This window comes from Homarus americanus, unplaced genomic scaffold (assembly GCF_018991925.1).
Source record: "Homarus americanus isolate GMGI-L3 unplaced genomic scaffold, GMGI_Hamer_2.0 scaffold32929, whole genome shotgun sequence".
Taxonomy (NCBI): domain Eukaryota; kingdom Metazoa; phylum Arthropoda; class Malacostraca; order Decapoda; family Nephropidae; genus Homarus; species Homarus americanus.
Window position 1 is genome coordinate 10,810,703 of NW_024737097.1, and position 18,864 is coordinate 10,829,566.

The 18,864-nt window shown below is 40.9% G+C and overlaps 1 protein-coding gene across 1 annotated transcript in view; it reads right to left on the reverse strand.

Annotated features, from left to right (window-relative positions):
- Window positions 1–18,864, reverse strand: part of LOC121873112 (chondroitin sulfate proteoglycan 4-like) — a 164,305-nt gene that overhangs the window by 85,240 nt on the left and 60,201 nt on the right. The window contains exon 4 of the mRNA XM_042376424.1: window positions 2,421–2,563. Coding sequence (XP_042232358.1) covers window positions 2,421–2,563 — 143 coding nt within the window. The remainder of the gene's footprint in view (window positions 1–2,420; window positions 2,564–18,864) is intronic.

Genomic DNA, 18,864 nt, shown 5'->3' on the forward strand with positions numbered 1-18,864 from the left:
GTACCAATGGACCTTCCTGGTTATGATAATGATGTAACCTGCCTGGTGTAAGAGTACCAATGACCTTACCCGGTGATGATACTAATAACCTGCCTGGTAAGAGGTACCAATGACCCACCCGGTGTAGCAGCTACCAATGACCTACCTGGTGGTGATAATGATAACCCGCCTGGTGTAAGAGGCACCACGACTCACCTGGTGATGAGAGATAATAATAACCTGCCTGGTGGTAAGAGGTACTAATGACCTACCTGGTGATGATAATAATAACCTGCCTGGTAAGAGGTACTAATGACCTACCTGGTGATGATAATAATAACCTGCCTGGTGTAAGAGGTACTAATGACCTACCTGGTGATGATAATAATAACCTGCCTGGTGTAAGAGGTACTAATGACCTACCTGGTGGTGATAATGATAACCTGCCTGGTATAAGAGGTACTAATGACCTACCTGGTGATGATAATAATAACCTGCCTGGTGTAAGAGGTACTAATGACCTACCTGGTGATGATAATAATAACCCGTCGGAAAAAGAGGCCCAATGACCCACTGGTGATGAGATAATAATAACCTGCCTGGTGTAAGAGGTACCAATGACCTACCCGTGGTGATAATGATAACCTGCCTGGTATATAGGGTACTAATGACCTACCTGGTGATGATAATAATAACCTGCCTGGTGTAAGAGGTACTAATGACCTACCTGGTGATGATAATGATAACCTGCCTGGTGTAAGAGGTACTAATGACCTACCTGGTGATGATAATAATAACCTGCCTGGTGTAAGAGGTACTAATGACCTTCCTCGTGATGATAATGATAACCTGCCTGGTGTAAGAGGTACTAATGACCTACCTGGTGGTGATAATGATAGCCTGCCTGGTGTAAGAGGTACTAATGACCTTCCTGGTGATGATAATAATAACCTGCCTGGTGTAAGAGGTACTAATGACCTACCCATGATGAGATAATAATAAACCTGCCTGGTGTAAGAGGTAATTAATGACCTACCCGGTGTGGAAGAGCTAACAACGACCTTACCTGGTGGTGATAATGATAACCCGCCTGGTGTAAGAGGTACCACGACCCACCTGGTGTAAGAGGTATCAATGACCTACCCGGTAAGAGCTACTAATGACCTACCTGTGGTGATAATGATAACCTGCCTTGGAAAAAGAGGCACTAATGACCTGCCTGGTATAAGAGGCACTAAATGACCTACCTGGTTATGATAATGATAACCTGCCTGGGTAAGAGGCACCAATGACCTTCCTGGTGATGAGATAATAATAACCTGCCTGGTGTAAGAGGTACTAATGACCTACCTGGTAAGAGCTACTAATGACCCACCTGGTGGTGATAATGATAACCTGCCTGGTGTAAGAGGTACTAATGAGAGGTACTAATGACCTTCCTGGTGATGATAATGATGACCTGCCTGGTGTAAGAGGTACTAATGACCTTCCTGGTGATGATAATGATGACCTGCCTGGTGTAAGAGGTACTAATGACCTTCCTGGTGATGATAATGATAACCTGCCTGGTGTAAGAGGTACTAATGACATACCTGGTGATGATAATGATGACCAGCCTGGTGTAAGAGGTACTAATGACCTACCTGGTGATGATAATGATGACCTGCCTGGTGTAAGAGGTACTAATGACCTTCCTGGTAATGATAATGATAACCTGCCTGGTGTAAGAGGTACTAATGACCTACCTGGTAGTGATAATGATAACCTGCCTGGTGTAAGAGGTACTAATGACATACCTGGTGATGATAATGATGACCAGCCTGGTGTAAGAGGTACTAATGACCTACCTGGTGATGATAATGATAACCTGCCTGGTGTAAGAGGTACTAATGACCTACCTGGTGATGATAATGATGACCTGCCTGGTGTAAGAGGTACTAATGACCTACCTGGTGATGATAATGATGACCTGCCTGGTGTAAGAGGTACTAATGACCTACCTGGTGGTGATAATGATAACCTGCCTGGTGTAAGAGGTACTAATGACCTTCCTGGTAATGATAATGATAACCTGCCTGGTGTAAGAGGTACTAATGACCTACCTGGTGGTGATAATGATAACCTGCCTGGTGTAAGAGGTACTAATGACCTACCTGGTGATGATAATGATGACCTGCCTGGTGTAAGAGGTACTAATGACCTTCCTCGTGATGATAATGATAACCTGCCTGGTGTAAGAGGTACTAATGACATACCTGGTGATGATAATGATGACCAGCCTGGTGTAAGAGGTACTAATGACCTACCTGGTGGTGATAATGATAATGATAACCTGCCTGGTGTAAGAGGTACTAATGACCAACCTGGTGGTATTAATGTTGACCTGCCTGGTGTAAGAGGTACTAATGACCTGCCTGGTGTAAGAGGTACTAATGACCTACCTTGTGGTATGGATATTGTCAATGCTGAGGGTCATCTCGGCGGTGTTGCGGGTGATCTTGACTTCGTGCCAGAAGAGATCATCGAGCCGTAAGCGAGGCGGTGATGACAACTCCGACTCGCCCGCCCCCAGGTTGATGCGCACCTGAAGGAGACACAGGAGACGTTAATGTTATATACTAGCTCATATTTTGACGATATTCTTGGTTATAGCTGTACTAATGCTGATAAACCTTACACAAAAAGTAAAACATAATTACCTACGTGAACTTAAAGAGGGTGTGTTAAATGAGTTTTCCTTTCACATGTTGCATCGCCTTATGCTACACACTGATCATGTGAGAGATACATATCCTCCGCCTTATTTCTAAATATTTTTTTTTACGTGAGAATAAATCATGATTTATGAAGTTAGAAGTTACTATAATATTCTTTACTAAAACAACCTTTCATAATTACTAAGTAAATCACGGACTATTTGAAACTTTTTGTACATCTCTTTACTTAAGTTTACATACTGTATATTAATTATGTTAAATAAATTAGAATAATACTAATGAGATTTAATTGTAGCTTAAATCACGTTTATATATATATATATATATATATATATATATATATATATATTATTGTTTCTATGGCAAACTAAGCTGGATCCCAAAAACATGACGCGTAGGTTCATGGGTACAAAGTTGACATCCTTTGTGTGAATTTCCAGGAATCAGGTATTGATGTGGGAGTAATATTTTTGCATTATCTCTCTACTATTTCAATATCATATAACCCACATAACCATTCTACCGATATAGACGCCTGTTTTAATAATAATATGAATAAAATTAATAATGAACAATTAAGGTCAATAGTTAGGAAAAATAATGTTATCTCCTGTAAAATATCGCAATTTCGCTACCAGTGAATATATCTCATGAGCGCCACGAAGGAGGAGGAGGTTTACTCCACCTAAATATATCAACTGGGGTGTAATTAATATTCTGATTTGAGATTAATAACATGAGACCATTATAAGTGATAAGTCGTGAGTTTTCTTTAAAAAAAATAATTACCTGACACAGAGATAATACCAAACTATCTAGGCTTTGAAGACACAAGTGACTATGACACCAGGGAAAATTATCTTACACTGACATTAAGGAAAATTATCTTGCACTTTGACGTCAGTGAAATTTAGCTTACATTTTGATACCAGGGAAAATTATCTTACACTGACATTAAGGCAAATTATCTTACACTTTGATACCAGGGAAAATTATCTTCCGCTTTGACGTCGGTGAGATTATAAATTACACAAAGTAAATAAAGAACAGCTGATGAGGTAACCAAAAGAAAGAGAAAGGGTGATGGAAAAAGGCAAATCTAAAAGGAAAGACAAATGAGAAAAAGTAGTGACTAATACTGAGGTGAGTCGGAGAATGTTGGGAGGTTATTATCACGACATCAGTAGGAGACAGCGAGTTTGATGAAGATTCTTTTCTCTGGCGTCTTCACAACTCTCCCGTGTTAGGACTCACGCGGGAGACGGCACGGTGGCCTGATGACCTACTACTTGCATGGCACATATGCAGATTGTGTTAAAATTACTGACGATGAAGCACACACAGTTTTAAGATAATATTTCACAAATCAACTTGATACTCGCCACGTCGTGTTTGTGGAAAAAATAAATTAGCTCGATCATCTCTTGCAAAATATATCTCAGCTGAAGAAAGAACATTTCCTCATAAGAAGGTTCCGTGACACTCACTTGTTATCTTAGTCCAGTACCTCGTGGCATTTGGTGTATCCTGATGACCGAGAAAGTCGCACCACTTTATGCCGAGTTATAACCAAGATTAATTCAACAATGCATTTTTTCAGTTGTGTAACAGTAATATTACTACTTCAAAATTTCTTCTGCAGAGAAAATACTGTATTTTGCTGCAAATCTATAACACAGGCAGTCTATACACACGTCTGCACTTGAGTGAAGTGCTAACTTATGCTGGATGGTCGTTTTGTCTAAGATTCGGCCTTCTGGCTCTAAGACATGGTGAAAACTTCTTGAAAATGTAAACTTTATAACTCTTCCCGTCCTCAAGTTACTGCTGCGGACCAACATACTTAAAAAAAAACCCAGTTTGTTAGATGCCCAAATACATAGACACAGACAGCGTAACTCACACGAACCATCAACCCCAGTAAAAATAGGTTTGGTCATCCGAATTTTTTGCATGTTAATATTGTTTCTTTTTTCTCACAACATTATTTATAAAAAAAAAAAAAAATTATCTCTCCTAAGCCATTACCTGAAGAGAAGTGCAGGATATTGTCTACATTATTATCCGATAATGAAGTTAATATTCGTACTCAGACTTACACTCTATATAAACTGAAACACTCATATCAAAGAGACAATACAAGAGGAGTGGCATGAAGTACGGGTGGGAGGGAAGTAATAATAATAATAATAATAATAATAATAATAATAATAATAATAATAATAATAATAATAATAATAATAATAATAATAATAATAATAATAATAATAATAATAATAATAATAATTCACGGTTTATTGAAAGAGCATGGTAGCCGGAAGGCTGAAAATATACGGTTACAAAATTGGGGAATGGGTCTCTTGATTTACAAATAATATTCAAGTAACATAAGTGATACAATATATGATATATAATAACTAGGTGGGGGGATAAGCTCAAACTACAGGGCATTTCAACATTGTGACAGTGCAAAAAGTAAGATTGACTGGGAGTGAATACACTGGTTGATTACAAGTTATTGATACTTTTTACAATGGTTGGGACTGGGCTGTTCTTATAGCGATCAGTTCGTGCTCGTATGGGCTGGATGCTGTTGTTGTGTCGAACAGCAATTCTCAGGCGAGGGATCTCAGGTGGTAGTAGAAGCCGGTGTCGAGGATGGTGCAGAAGCTTTTCACCAAATTTGCAGATGAGATCGTGGTGATGGTCAGTGAGGCCGAGAGGGTCAGTGTGTTGAGCGCTTCTTGACATGTGGAGTAGGAAGGGGAGAGAATAATCTTGCATGCCCTCTTTTGCACTTCTTCTAGGTGTTTACGTTGTGTGGCGTTTAGGGAGGAAGACCAGGTAGGGGAGGCATAGGTGAGCTTGGGAAGTATGAACGTTGAGTAAACACTGAGGAGCTCAGGTGCAGGAACTACGAGGGACTCGAGTCGGTGGAGGAGGTGGAGACAGAAACTGGAGGATTTGACAACTTCACTGACGTGTGGTTTCCAATTTAGTTTGTTGTCTATGGTGACGCCGAGGAGCTTAGTGGAATCTACAACCTGGGGTCTGTTGGGACCTAAAGTAATGGAAGGGGGTGGGACAACGTCGGAGGACAGGTTGATGTGCATAACCATGGTCTTGGTACGGTTGATGGTGACGTGTTTGTTGGTGGCCCAGTTTTGGAGACTGTTCAATAAATCCTGAAGGGCGGTATAGTCGGGAGCAGAATTGTTGACACTGATCCCAATGGTGGAGTCGTCGACATATTTCCAGCGAGCAGGGGTTTCTCTTTGGGCATCATTGATAAGCATAAGGAAGCATAGCGGTCCCATCTTGGTGCATTGGGGGACGCCACAGGTGAGTGACTGAAAGGTGGAGACAGCCCCTCGGAAGCATACAGCTTGGCGTCGGTTACTGAGGAAGTCTGTAAGCAATGGTATAAGACTTCTTCGAAACCCGAGGTCGATAGCTTTGTTGATGATTAAATTGTGGTCGACTGAGTCGAATGCCTTAAAGAAGTCAATGAAGGCGACTGCTACAGACAATTTTCGTTTCTCCAGATGGCGGTATATGTAGTCGAGAAAGCTGACAAGACAGTGAGTGGTGGAGGAAGTTTTCATATTACCAAATTGCTGAGGATCTACGGCTCCTGCAATATCAGCATAAGCCCAGTTGAACACAAAACTTTCACAGATTAAGCTGGGTATTGGGGTGATTGCAATGGGTCGTAGCTGGTTTAAGGATTGTGGGCTGGTTGACTTGGGCACTGGTGACACATAAGAAGTCTTCCAGTCAGCTGGGCATCTGGCTTGACTGAGAGAAGCATTGATGATGGAGCAGAGGGGTTTAGCAAGCTCCGGGGAGAACTCCTTGAAGAGTTTCATTGGTAAGTCAATGGGGGTGGAAGAGCGTTTGTTTGTCCAGATGTTTTGCTACTTCAAATTCTTCTACTAAGTCAGTGGGAAAGGGAGCTGGTAGGTAAGCAGGGAGATTGGTTGTGTCAAGCAGGGGGAGCGTCTGGCATATAGTAGCGAAATGGTTATTTGATTGCTCAGCTGCGTCAACATTAGTGAGATGGCTAAGGAAGGGGAGGGGGTGTGTCTTAATGTTTAGTCCACAGAGTTCTTTAAGCTTTCCATAACACTGACCGATGTTGGTCTGCTTCAGGTGTTACAATTTTGTTGGGTAGTGAGACTTCTTTGCAGTGCGTATTTCGGAGATGACTCGGTTGCGAATGGACCTGTAGCGGTTGTGGTCATTGAGATAAAAGGCTCTGTCTCTCTGTTGCATAAATCTTTTGATCCGAGGTGTGATCCAGGGCAAATGAGCTGGGTGAGATCTGACGGACTTCTCGGGGAAGAAGTGGTGGTGAGCTTCCATGGTGGTGTTGGTATAATTTATCCATTTGGTTTCCACGTCATCCACACTAAGTACTTCAGTCCAGAGATGGTGAACTATCCACTGCCCGAAGAGACGCACTGCAGAGTCAGTAATCGGCCTGTAGGTCTTGATGTGGGGTCTCTGTACTTGAGTGGGAGTGGCAGCTGGGGACCAGAGCACTGATAGGTGTGTGCTACACCCGATAGGAGGCATTGGTTGAGGTAGTTGGTAGTGGTCCGCTAAGTCAGTTAAGATAAGGTCAAGGGTATTTGACCTGTGTGGGGAAGTTCACAACTTGTGACAGTGACAGCTGGTCCTGGATATCAGTGGTGTCAACTTCATTAAAATCCCCACATAATACTAACTTGGCACATGGGTACCTAACTCTGAGGTGGTCTGAGGTGGTAATGAGGTGATTGATAAGAGTGTCTCTGGTGGGTGAGCGAGGCGGATGGTATGATACACAGATTATGATGGAAGCAGTGTGGCGCGGGCGGGCCTGTGGCACAACATGTACCCATAATGCTTCCACATCTGCTGGAATTTGAACATCCAAGCGTGACGGGCGTAGGTCATCTTCACAGAAGAAGGCAACGCCCCCTCCGCGTCGTCTATGTGAACGATGGTGATATCCCTCAATATGACAAGTTTCATGCACAATTTTCCAAGCCTCCCATATGGCAATGACGGTAGCGGCGGCTGACCTGACTGTGGTTGCCAGCTCGTCAAACTTGTTAGCTAGGGAAGTGACGTTGGATAGCAGTAAAGATGGGAGATCATACCATATCCGTGGAACTTCAGTGTAATGGTACAGTCTGTCAGGGGTGGGTTTTTCTTGGTTTCCTAGTGGAGGTTACGGTCCTAATGGGCTTATGTTTATGACGCCCCTGTCTACGGCTGCGTGCGCTGAATATGTTCAGTGACTGAGTCGCGCGATAACACTGCCATCAGGATAACCGTTCTGTTACAAGTGTCGGAATAAGAACCAATGAATAGATTACTGGTCGGCATATGAACTTCCGACTGATTCGTTGTGTACACACTTAAGCAGTTAAAATTTAGATATTATATGTTTTACTTAAAATGTAGTAACATTAGTGAGTGAGTGAGCGTTTGATAGCTATTTGTGGATTTGCAAATTGAACGTCTTTTGTTTATGACGTCATTTCCTCTCAGAGCTGGGTGGCGTTAGTGTTGGGCTGGCAGTTGTAAGATAAGTATCTCCTCTCCTATTGTATATTTCTAGTGGTATACTGTGTTAACCTTGCTCGACTTTTGAGAACACCAAGTATTACATAGTGATTTATATGTGAGACTGTGTAGTCATATTGTAGAATTCAACGTTAAATAACTTACTTGTTTATGAGTTACGTGTGTTGAATAACCACGTTGTTTAGGGTAGCGTCTAGACTAAATAAGTGTTTAATCATTACGTTGATGTTCGTTATTTTGTCACTCGGTTGAGTAGTTTATTTGTTCAGATTTAATTTGTATTTATTTATTTTTGTACATACGGATATACTTGTTTTATTGTTTGTTTATTTGTTAATATATTTTGTAATTAAAGCCACTGCATGAATTTCAATATACCCCATAGAAATGAGGTGATAATTTGGTGGGATCTATTCCTGGACCTATAGTACAAAGTTGAATTTGTGAATTTTGTGATATTGTTACACCCTAAGAGGCCAAGGGTCGTAACACGTTCCCATGCTTTAGAAGGTCCAGAGAGCGTCGGGAGTAAGTAATTGGTGGCCATCTGTTGATATCTGTTGTTGTCTCTGGTGCGTAGGGTCGCCGACACAGTATCCACGATATATGTAAACACCTCCGTGGTCCCTGTCACGGGTGGGAGGGAAGTATGGGCGGGAGGGAAGTATGGGCGGGAGGGAAGTATGGGTGGGAGGGAAGTATGGGTGGGAGGGAAGTATGGGTGGGAGGGAAGTATAGGTGGGAGGGAAGTATGGGTGGGAGGGAAGTATAGGTGGGAGGGAAGTATACATGGGAGGGAAGTATGGATGGAGGAAGGAGGTGACAAAACAATTCTCATAATTCAACCAAGGCAAATAAAATTTTTGGCGTCTCTATACTTACCAGATGCAATTCGTGAACAAGAATGTAACTATGAATATCACAAGACACTCGTTTAATAATTCCTTACTGAATGTTTTTATTTAATAGTTAGGAAATGGATGATGAAGGCATTATCCATTCTGTATTACTATCATACTTGTTCGGTTAAACTTTCATCTATTTGTTCGCGTTTATTAATTATTAAAAATTTTAGTTACTGTAAAAAAAATCCAAAATTAATTATCGAGGTCTCTCTGGCAACGAGGAACATAACTTGAATTTTACTGGCTGTTATTTCCATGTATTTGTCCAGCCAATCAGAGAGTACGTTCAATATTTTAATGCATTCGTCCAGTCAATCAGAAAGTCGGTGTTATATTTCCATTCATTCGTCCAGTAAGTCAGAAAATCGGTCCTATATTTCAATGTATTCGTCCAACCAATCAGAAAGTAGGTGTAATATTTCCATGAATTCGTCCAGCCAATCAGAGAGTCGGTCTTATATTTCCATGCATTCGTCCAGCCAATCAGAAAAATCGGCGCGGTATTTCCATGTATTCAACCAGCCGATGAGATAGTTATAGAGTGATGGGGAGGAGTTAACAACAGCCAAAGGAAGATTACATATTCAGGTCCTGGGTGAAACAAGGAATACATACACCTGGTGATTGAGAGATGATGAGTGGACTAGATAATGGAAGATGCAGAGAGAGGAGGAAGAAGTAGTGAAGGAACATAAAATAAGATGATCATGACAAATAAAAATAAAAAAATAAAGAGAAAGGGAAAAGTTGAGAAGTCGAAAAAAGAAAAAAAAATGGTGGGTAATATGTAATAAACTGATCTTATACCTCGAAAAAATCTGTTAAATAATCTTTCACAGAAGGAAAACTTACCTCCAGATCTGGACCCCCCTGTATGTACCTTGTTAATACAGTCCTAAAACGTAAACACAATATTTAAATCCTTGGGGTTATTGTTGATGAGAAACTTAACTGGAGAAGCCACATACAAGCCATTCACAGTAAAGTTAATAAACAGTGCGGTATCCTATATCACACTCGTCAGTAACTCACTCTTGTAGCAATGAAATAAAATTATTATGACCTTGACACGCTGTCACACACTATTGGGGGCCTCCAGTTCCACTAAACCACAACCCTTGGTCACTGCCCAGAAGAGATTCGTGCAGACAGTTACCTTAAAAAAAAATGATTACACTGACGAGCACTTGCTGCTGTGCTCTATTTCTTAGTAAATCTCTTAGTCACTTGATTGAGAAAATTATTTCCAGTTTCGGAATAACCAGAGGTACAACTTAAAGACACCCAGACCTACTAAAACCATCCCCCATGTGCTCCTCTCAGTCCCAGACCTCTATAAAATATCACGGTGTGAAGGTGTGGAACAACTTACCCCCACCCATCCGAGCAACCACTACGCTCCCATCCTTTAAATCATTTCTTAAAAAATATCTATTATCAAAGTATTAACATTTTTGTAACACTTACCTTATACTCTTACCTTTATTGTACCGTCAAACCCATTATAACATAATTGTCACGTAGATCGAAAATTACCATTGCAATAATTATATATCAGCCGTTAAGACATGATCCTGACTGTGTCTGTTCCCTTGATTCACCTTAATATAACCCATGTTGTATTGCTTCCTCACTTATCATATTACTTACTGTACGTTAACTCGACTGTAAAATATGTATATACTTATAAAATAAATGTAAACAAAAATATATATATAAATAAATAAAAACTAAACAAATAAATAAAAACTAAATAAATATATAAAGATATAAACAAGTAGGATCGTGGTAACATTTTCATATGTATTTACTCACACCATGTTACGTATACTATTCCAGATGATACTAAATCGCATATAATAATTCCTTAAGATAAATGTACAGTATATATCAGGTGTCACTAAGAGATCTCAGGCTCTCAACTGGCTCAGCCATATCACTATTGTTATTATTATCCGCTCTGTATCTGTATTTTTCTGGCTAAATAAACTGTTTCAATATCAATATCAAAGAAATGGGGAAATAAGAAATATGTAGGCGGAGAAATACCGAGAGAGAGGAGAATGATGAAGGGAGAGGAAGTAATATCTTCAACAAAACATTGATTTTTTCAGTATTCTGTAATAAATGGAAAAATAAACATGTCGTCTTAAAAGGTCTTTCTAATAAATGCTCACTGAGGCTTCACTTGGTGGTGGATACAGTACACTGCCGGAGTGACCCATTCCCTTCAGTGGTTCCCAAACTTTTTCACAAGGTTACTTTCATAATGACTCCACCTCACCTGATGACAAAATTATTATCTGGATCATCAACTAAGATCGTACGATTGACGGACGCATAATTAATTAAATAAACTTATTTATTATTTTCTCAACTCAAGTTTCAGAGTTAAAATCAACATCAACAATACAAACAACTTAATAATAATCATTGGGATGGATAAGGTTGCTTCCTGCAGCCAACAGCTTGGTGGTTACAATGGCATAAGATGACACATCCTGCCTGTTCCAGCTTTTTGTTTTCATACAGAGTAAATTATTTGCTTAAGGACTTTCTGTACTATCTATAATTTTGGGAGACATTACCCCACTAAAAATTCAAGTTACCCCAATGCGGTAATGTGGGAACCACTTAACGTTCCAACAGCAATTATCTTGAAAATTATGATTTTCTTCAAAACACTACTAGAAAGCACTCTTTGACATGTTAATTAAGGATCGTGGGTCAAAAAGTTGGAATTCAGTAATTATTGGAGCTAATGATTCGGAGAAATTGAATTAGTGTTATTCTGGACGCACTAAAGTATTTAAACGCGTTAATTTCCAATTTTGAGAGAAAGTAGTTTTTCTGCCAAAAGATCGCCATAGAGTAGGCTAGATCCTGCCTCGGAAGATGTGAAGTCCTGCTCACTTGTTCCATTTATCACTAACAATCTAGGTGGAGATAAAATTATATATATATATATATATATATATATATATATATATATATATATATATATATATATATATATATATATATATATATATATATATATATATATATATATATATATATATATATATATATATATGTATATATATATATATATATATATATATAAATATATATATATATATATATATATATATATTTATATATATATATGTATATATATATATATATAAGAACATAGAATGGAGGAAACCGCAGCGGGCCTATTGGCCCACACTGGGCAGTCCCGTTTACACCTAACCCCTATCGCTCATATATCCATCCAACCTATGTTTGAAGCTATCTAGCGTACTCGAGTTAATAATGATGTTTGGTAACATGTTCCACTCATCAATTACTCTATTTCCAAATCAATGTTTACCTATCTCGCGCCTAAATCTAAATTTGTCAAATTTAAAACCATTGCTACAAGTTCGTTCCTGATTGGATAATTTTAATACCTTTATTATATCACCTTTGTTTAGCCCTGACTTCCTTTTATACACCTTGATCATATCGCCCTTCACTCTACGTTGCTCGAGGGAGTGCAAATTACGAAGCTTTAATCTGTCTCTGTGCTCAAGGTTCCTAATGCCCGGGATTAGTCTTGTCATTCTCCTCTGAATTCTTTCTAGGGATTCTATATCCATTCTGTAGTACGGTGACCAGAACTGAACTGCGTAATCCAAGTGAGGTCTCACAAGCGCAAGATATACATTAGTTTAAGGATAACCTCGCTAGGCTTGTAACTAACACTCCTTTGTATGAACCCAAGTACTTTGTTAGCCTTGTTTCGAGCAAATACACATTATTGATTTGGTTTAGGATTCCTACTTATCATTACTCCTAAATCTTTCTCACAGTCGGATTTCTCTATAACAACGTTGTTCATCTGATATCTGGTTTCTCTGTTTACATCTCCTAGACCAGTGGTTCTCAACCTGGGGGCCATGGCCCCCAAGGGAGCCACGGCAAGAATTTAGGGGAGCCACGGCGAGCTGTTATAAATTGTACGTTTCCAAATAATGTTGGGAATCTGAATTAAACAAAACTTGTATTACTTATTTTGACTTGGCAGAAGAGAATTTTCATTTTTTTTGTCATTTTGTTTAATCATAACGACAATACAATTTTAATATTTACATACTCTGGTGCTAATTTTTTTTTTACTTTTTACGGATTATTTAAGATTTCACAGGTCCAGTCCCTGTCTGTGTGACAGGCACTGGACCGAGCTGCTGAACTGACTTGTTCAGTACGTGTCCGTGTGTCATCCCTTTGCAAGTGGTGATAGGACCGAATAATCTCAGTCTGGCCCGGGATACCATCACGAAAACAGTGGAGTGTATGGTATGGTATTGGGGATTGCTGGCCACTTCGCCTTTGGGCTATTTCGGCCGGAGCTGATGTCTTCTTTCTTCTTCTTGAGGTTTCTTCTTCTAGTCTTGGTCTTCTTTCTTGCTACAACTAATCTGATGTTCTTGTTTCTTCTTTTCTTGTTATTCTTGTGTTCTTCTTGTTCTTGGTATTTTGGTTTCTTCTTTCTTCTTGTTGTTTTATTTGGGATGAATTATGGTATGAGTGAGTGATATGATGGTGAGTTAGTGACAGACCAGATGAAATGGCCGGTCAGGTGACTAGTTTCTCTGTGATTTTTTTTTTTTGTCTTTTGTAGCCCGTGTCTTTTTGTTTGAATATGTGTTGGTAGGTGTCAGTTTTACTTGGTATATGTGCGTGTTGTATGTAATGGAAAGGTTTGTGATGTGTCTCTCATGTTGTATGTTTAAATTTTTGTTTTATTCATTTTTATTTGGTTTGGGCATGGTTACATACATATTATAAATATAAAAAGAGTTCATGCGTGTGTCATTCACAACATGCCGATAAGACGGGTCTCCTTGAGGAAGATTATTACAGCGTCACTTATGGTGACATCATCTTGCAATATATTGGGTACAGTCAGCACGAAGCCTCGCTCGGCAGCTAGGATCACCAGCTGCCGGCGTTCTGGTTCGTACTGGCTGCACTCCGTCAGAATGTGTCGGATAGAAAGAATTTTGTTGCACGTGGCACAGATAGGTGGAAAGGAGTTGTCTAAATAGGCTTTTAGGTGGGTCAAATAGGTACAGTTCAACCTTAGTCTGGCGAGAACCACCTCTTCCCTCCTATTCTTTCTGTATGCTGAAAGCCAGTTTCCTATGTTAGTCTTCCAGTTGTTGTGAAGATCTAACCTCGTCCAATCAAGTTGCCACTTCCCTGTTGTATATGTCTTCCCCAAGGAGAGACACGACTGACGCTCCCAGGGTACATTGGTTGTCTCCCTGAGACCCACAGTCGCTTTTGCTAGTTTGTCTGCCTGTTCATTGCCCCAAATGTTGCAATGCCTAGGCACCCATATCAGCACAAAATTCTTGGCACACTCATGTAGTTTATTAATAATGTTGCCCTGTATCTCATTGCTGGTAGTATCGTCTCTGAACCATATATTGTGTTTGAGCTTGACTCAAGCATAATATCCTCCGTGATTGGTGTTACTTATTTTGCTTCATAATTCATGTGGTCGCTGCTTTATGTGAGTGAAATATTTGTACACTTCCTTTATTAATTATATCCTTATTTATTGGTGCCATTGTTGTTCATACTCATTCTTTACTTATATAATCCTACCATTTTTAGTGCAAATTGGTATGACTCACTATTCTTCTCATTCTTCCAAGTTGGGCAGTGCTTAATAATAATAATAATAATAATAATAATTAACGGTTTATTGAAAGAACTTGGCAGCCAGAAGGCTGAAAATATACAGTTACATATTTGGGGAATGGGTTTCGAATTACAAATAATATACAAGTAACATAAGTGATACAAATAAGATATATAATAACTAGATGGGGAAAAGCTCAAACTACAGTTCATTTCAACATAGTGACAGTGCAAGGAGTCGTGTTTACTGGGAGTGAATACACTGGTTTATTACAAGTTATTGATAATTTTTACAATGGTTGGGACTGGGCTGTTCTTATAGCGATCAGTTCGTGCACGTATGGGGTGGATGCGGTTGTGGTATCGAACAGCAATTCTCGGGCTAGGGATCTCAGGTGGTAGTAGGAGCCGGTGTCGAGGATGGTGTAGAAGCTTCTTACCAAATTTGCAGATGAGGTCGTGGTGATGGTCAGTGAGAGTCGAAAGGGTCAGTGTGTTGAGCGCTTCTTGATATGTGGAGTAGGAAGGTGAGAGAATAATCTTGCATGCCCTCTTTTGCACTTTTTCTAGGTGTTTACGTTGTGTGGCATTTAGGGAGGAAGACCAGGTGGGGGAGGCATAGGTGAGCTTGGGAAGTATGAACGTTGAGTAAACACTGAGGAGCTCAGGTGCAGGAACTACGAGGGACTTGAGTCGGTGGAGGAGGTGGAGACAGAAACTGGAGGATTTGACAACTTCACTGACGTGTGGTTTCCAATTTAGTTTGTTGTCTATGGTGACGCCGAGGAGCTTCGTGGAATCTACAACCTGGAGTGTGTTCGGACCTAGAGTAATGGAAGGAGGTGGGACAATGTCGGAGGAGAGGTTGATGTGCATAACCATGGTCTTGGTATGGTTGATGGTGACATGGTTGTTGGTGGCCCAGTTTTGGAGACTGTTCAATAAATCCTGAAGGGCGGTATAGTTGGGAGCAGAATTGTTGACGCTGATCCCAATGGTGGAGTCGTCGACATATTTCCAGCGAGCAGGGGTTTCTCTTAGGGCATCATTGATGAGCATAAGGAAGCAGAGTGGTCCCATCTTGGTGCCTTGGGGGACGCCACAGGTGAGTGACTGAAAGGTGGAGACAGCCCCTCGGAAGCGTACAGCTTGGCGTCGGTCACTGAGGAAGTCTGTAAGCCATGGTATAAGACTTCTCCGAAGCCCGAGGTCAATAGCTTTGTTGATGATTATATTGTGGTCGACTAGGTCGAATGCTTTAGTGAAATCAATGAAGGCGACAGCTACAGACGTTTTTCGTTTCTCGAGATGGCGGTATATGTAATCGAGAAAGCTGACAAGACAGTGAGTGGTGGAGGAAGTTTTCATGTTGCCAAATTGCTGAGGGTCTACGACTCCTGCAATATCAGCATAAGCCCAGTCGAACACAAAACTTTCACAGATTAGGCTGGGTATTGGGGTGATTGCAATAGGTCGTAGCTGATTTAATGATTGTGGGCTGGTTGACTTGGGCACGGGTGATACATAAGACGTCTTCCAGTCAGCTGGGCATCTGGCTTGACTGAGAGAAGCATTGATGATGGAGCATAGGGGTTTAGCAAGCTCCGGGGAGAACTCCTTGAAGAGTTTCATTGGTAAGTCAATGGGGGTGGTAGAGCGTTTTAATTTTAGTTTGTCCAGGCGTTTTGCTAATTCAAATTCTTCTACTAAGTCAGTGGGAAGGGGGGCTGGTAGGTAAGCAGGGAAAGTGGTTGTGTCAAGCCGGGGGAGCGTCTGGCATATAGTAGCGAAATGGTTATTTGTTTGCTCAGCTGCGTCAACATTAGTGAGATGGCTAAGGAAGGGGAGGGGGTGTGTCTTATTGTTTAGTCCACAGAGTTCTTTAAGCTTACCATACCATTGACTGATGTTGGTCTGCTTCAGGTGTTGTAATTTGGTTGGGTAGTGGGACTTCTTTGCAGTGCGTATTTCGCGGATGACTCGGTTGCGAAGGGACCTGTAGCGGATGTGGTCATTGAGATGAAAGGCTCTGTCTCTCTGTTGCATAAGTCTTTTGATCCGAGGTGTGATCCAGGGCAAGTCAGCTGGGTGAGATCTGACGGACTTCTCGGGGAAGAAGTGGTGGTGAGCTTCCGTGGTGGTGTTGGTATAATTTATCCATTTGGTTTCCACGTCATCCACGCTAAGTACTTCAGTCCAGGGATGGTGAACTATCCACTGCCCGAAGAGGCGCACTGCAGAGTCAGTAATCGGCCTGTAGGTCTTGATGTAGGGTCTCTGTACTTGAGTGGGAGTGGCAGCTGGGGACCAGAGCACTGATAAGTGTGTGCTACACCCGATAGGAGGCATTGGTTGAGGTGGTTGGTACTGGTCCGCTAAGTCAGTTAAGATAAGGTCAAGGGTATTTTGACCGTGTGTGGGGAAGGTCACAACTTGTGATAGTGATAGCTGGTCCTGGATATCAGTGGTGTCAATTTCATTAAAATCCCCACATAATACTAACTTGGCACATGGGTACCTAACTCTGAGGTGGTCTGAGGTGGTAATGAGATGATTGATAAGAGTGTCTCTGGTGGGTGAGCGAGGCGGATGGTATGCCACACAGATTATGATGGAAGCAGTGTGGCGCGGGTGGGCTGGTGGCACAACATGTACCCATAATGCTTCCACATCTGCTGGGACTTGAACATCCAGGCGTGACGGGCGTAGGTCGTCTTGACAGAAGAGGGCAACGCCCCCTCCGCGTCTATGTGAATGAAGGTGATGAAAGAGTTGATATCCCTCAATATGACACGTTTCAGGCACAATTTGCCAAGCCTCACATATGGCAACGACGCTCTCGTCGGCTGACCTGACTGTAGTTGCCAGCTCGTCGAACTTGTTAGCTAGGGAAGTGACGTTGGATAGCAGTAAAGACGGGAGATCATACCAATACTGTGGAACTTCAGTGTACTGGCACGGTCTGTCAGGGGTGCGTTTCTCCGGTTTCCTAGTGGAGGTTACGGTTCTAATGGGCTTATGTGTATGACAGCCCTGTCTATGGCTACGTGCGTGGAATATGTTCTGTGACTTGAGTCGCGCGATAACACTGCCATCAGGATAACCGTTCCCACGCTTTAGATGGTACAGAGTGCGTCGGGAGTAAGTGATTGGTGGCCATCTATTGATATCTGTTGTGGGCGGACGGAAGTGTTTGTCACTGACGGCACTTTGAGGGCCACTGACACTGGTAGACATCTGTTAATATTTGTCAGTCGTAAAGACCGTGGGTCTTTGTCCCTGGTGCTTGGGGTCGCCGACACAGTTTTCACGATATATGTAAACACCGCGGTGGTCCTTGTCAAAGGAGGCGTGTTCTTGCTTACAGGAAGTACACTTCAGCTTGCTAGCTTGAGTGTGAATGTTTACCTGTGTGCATGTTTGTGTATGACTGTATGTGTGCTTTATGTGTGAGTGCATGGGCGTGTTATGTATGTGAATGTGTGTGTGTGTGTGTGTGTTTGCCATTCTAATTCTTGTCCTATTTATCTGTACTTCTTTATCATTCTTTAGTCTTTATCACTTGTCTGTCTGTTCTGGGAGAAAAATGAATGAGGCCACGAGGATGTTGAAAATTCCTCAAAGGGGGAACGGAGTGAAAAAGGTTGAGAACCACTGTCCTAGACTAAGTACTTTACATGTGTGCACATTAAATTTCATCTGCCATTTTTCAGACCATGCCAATTTCTTTTTTAGATCTTCTTGTAGTTTTCTGGAGTCCTCGTCATAAAAAAAAAAAAAAAAAATATATATATATATATATATATATATATATATATATATATATATATATATATATATATATATATATATATATATATATATATATATATATATATATATATATATATATATATATATATATATATATATATATATATATATAACAAAGTCTAGGACAGCTTTTAGTATCCTGGTTTCCAGCGGTTTGAGTTCCCGGTCACAGTCATTGGCTCGAGCGTGGGCCG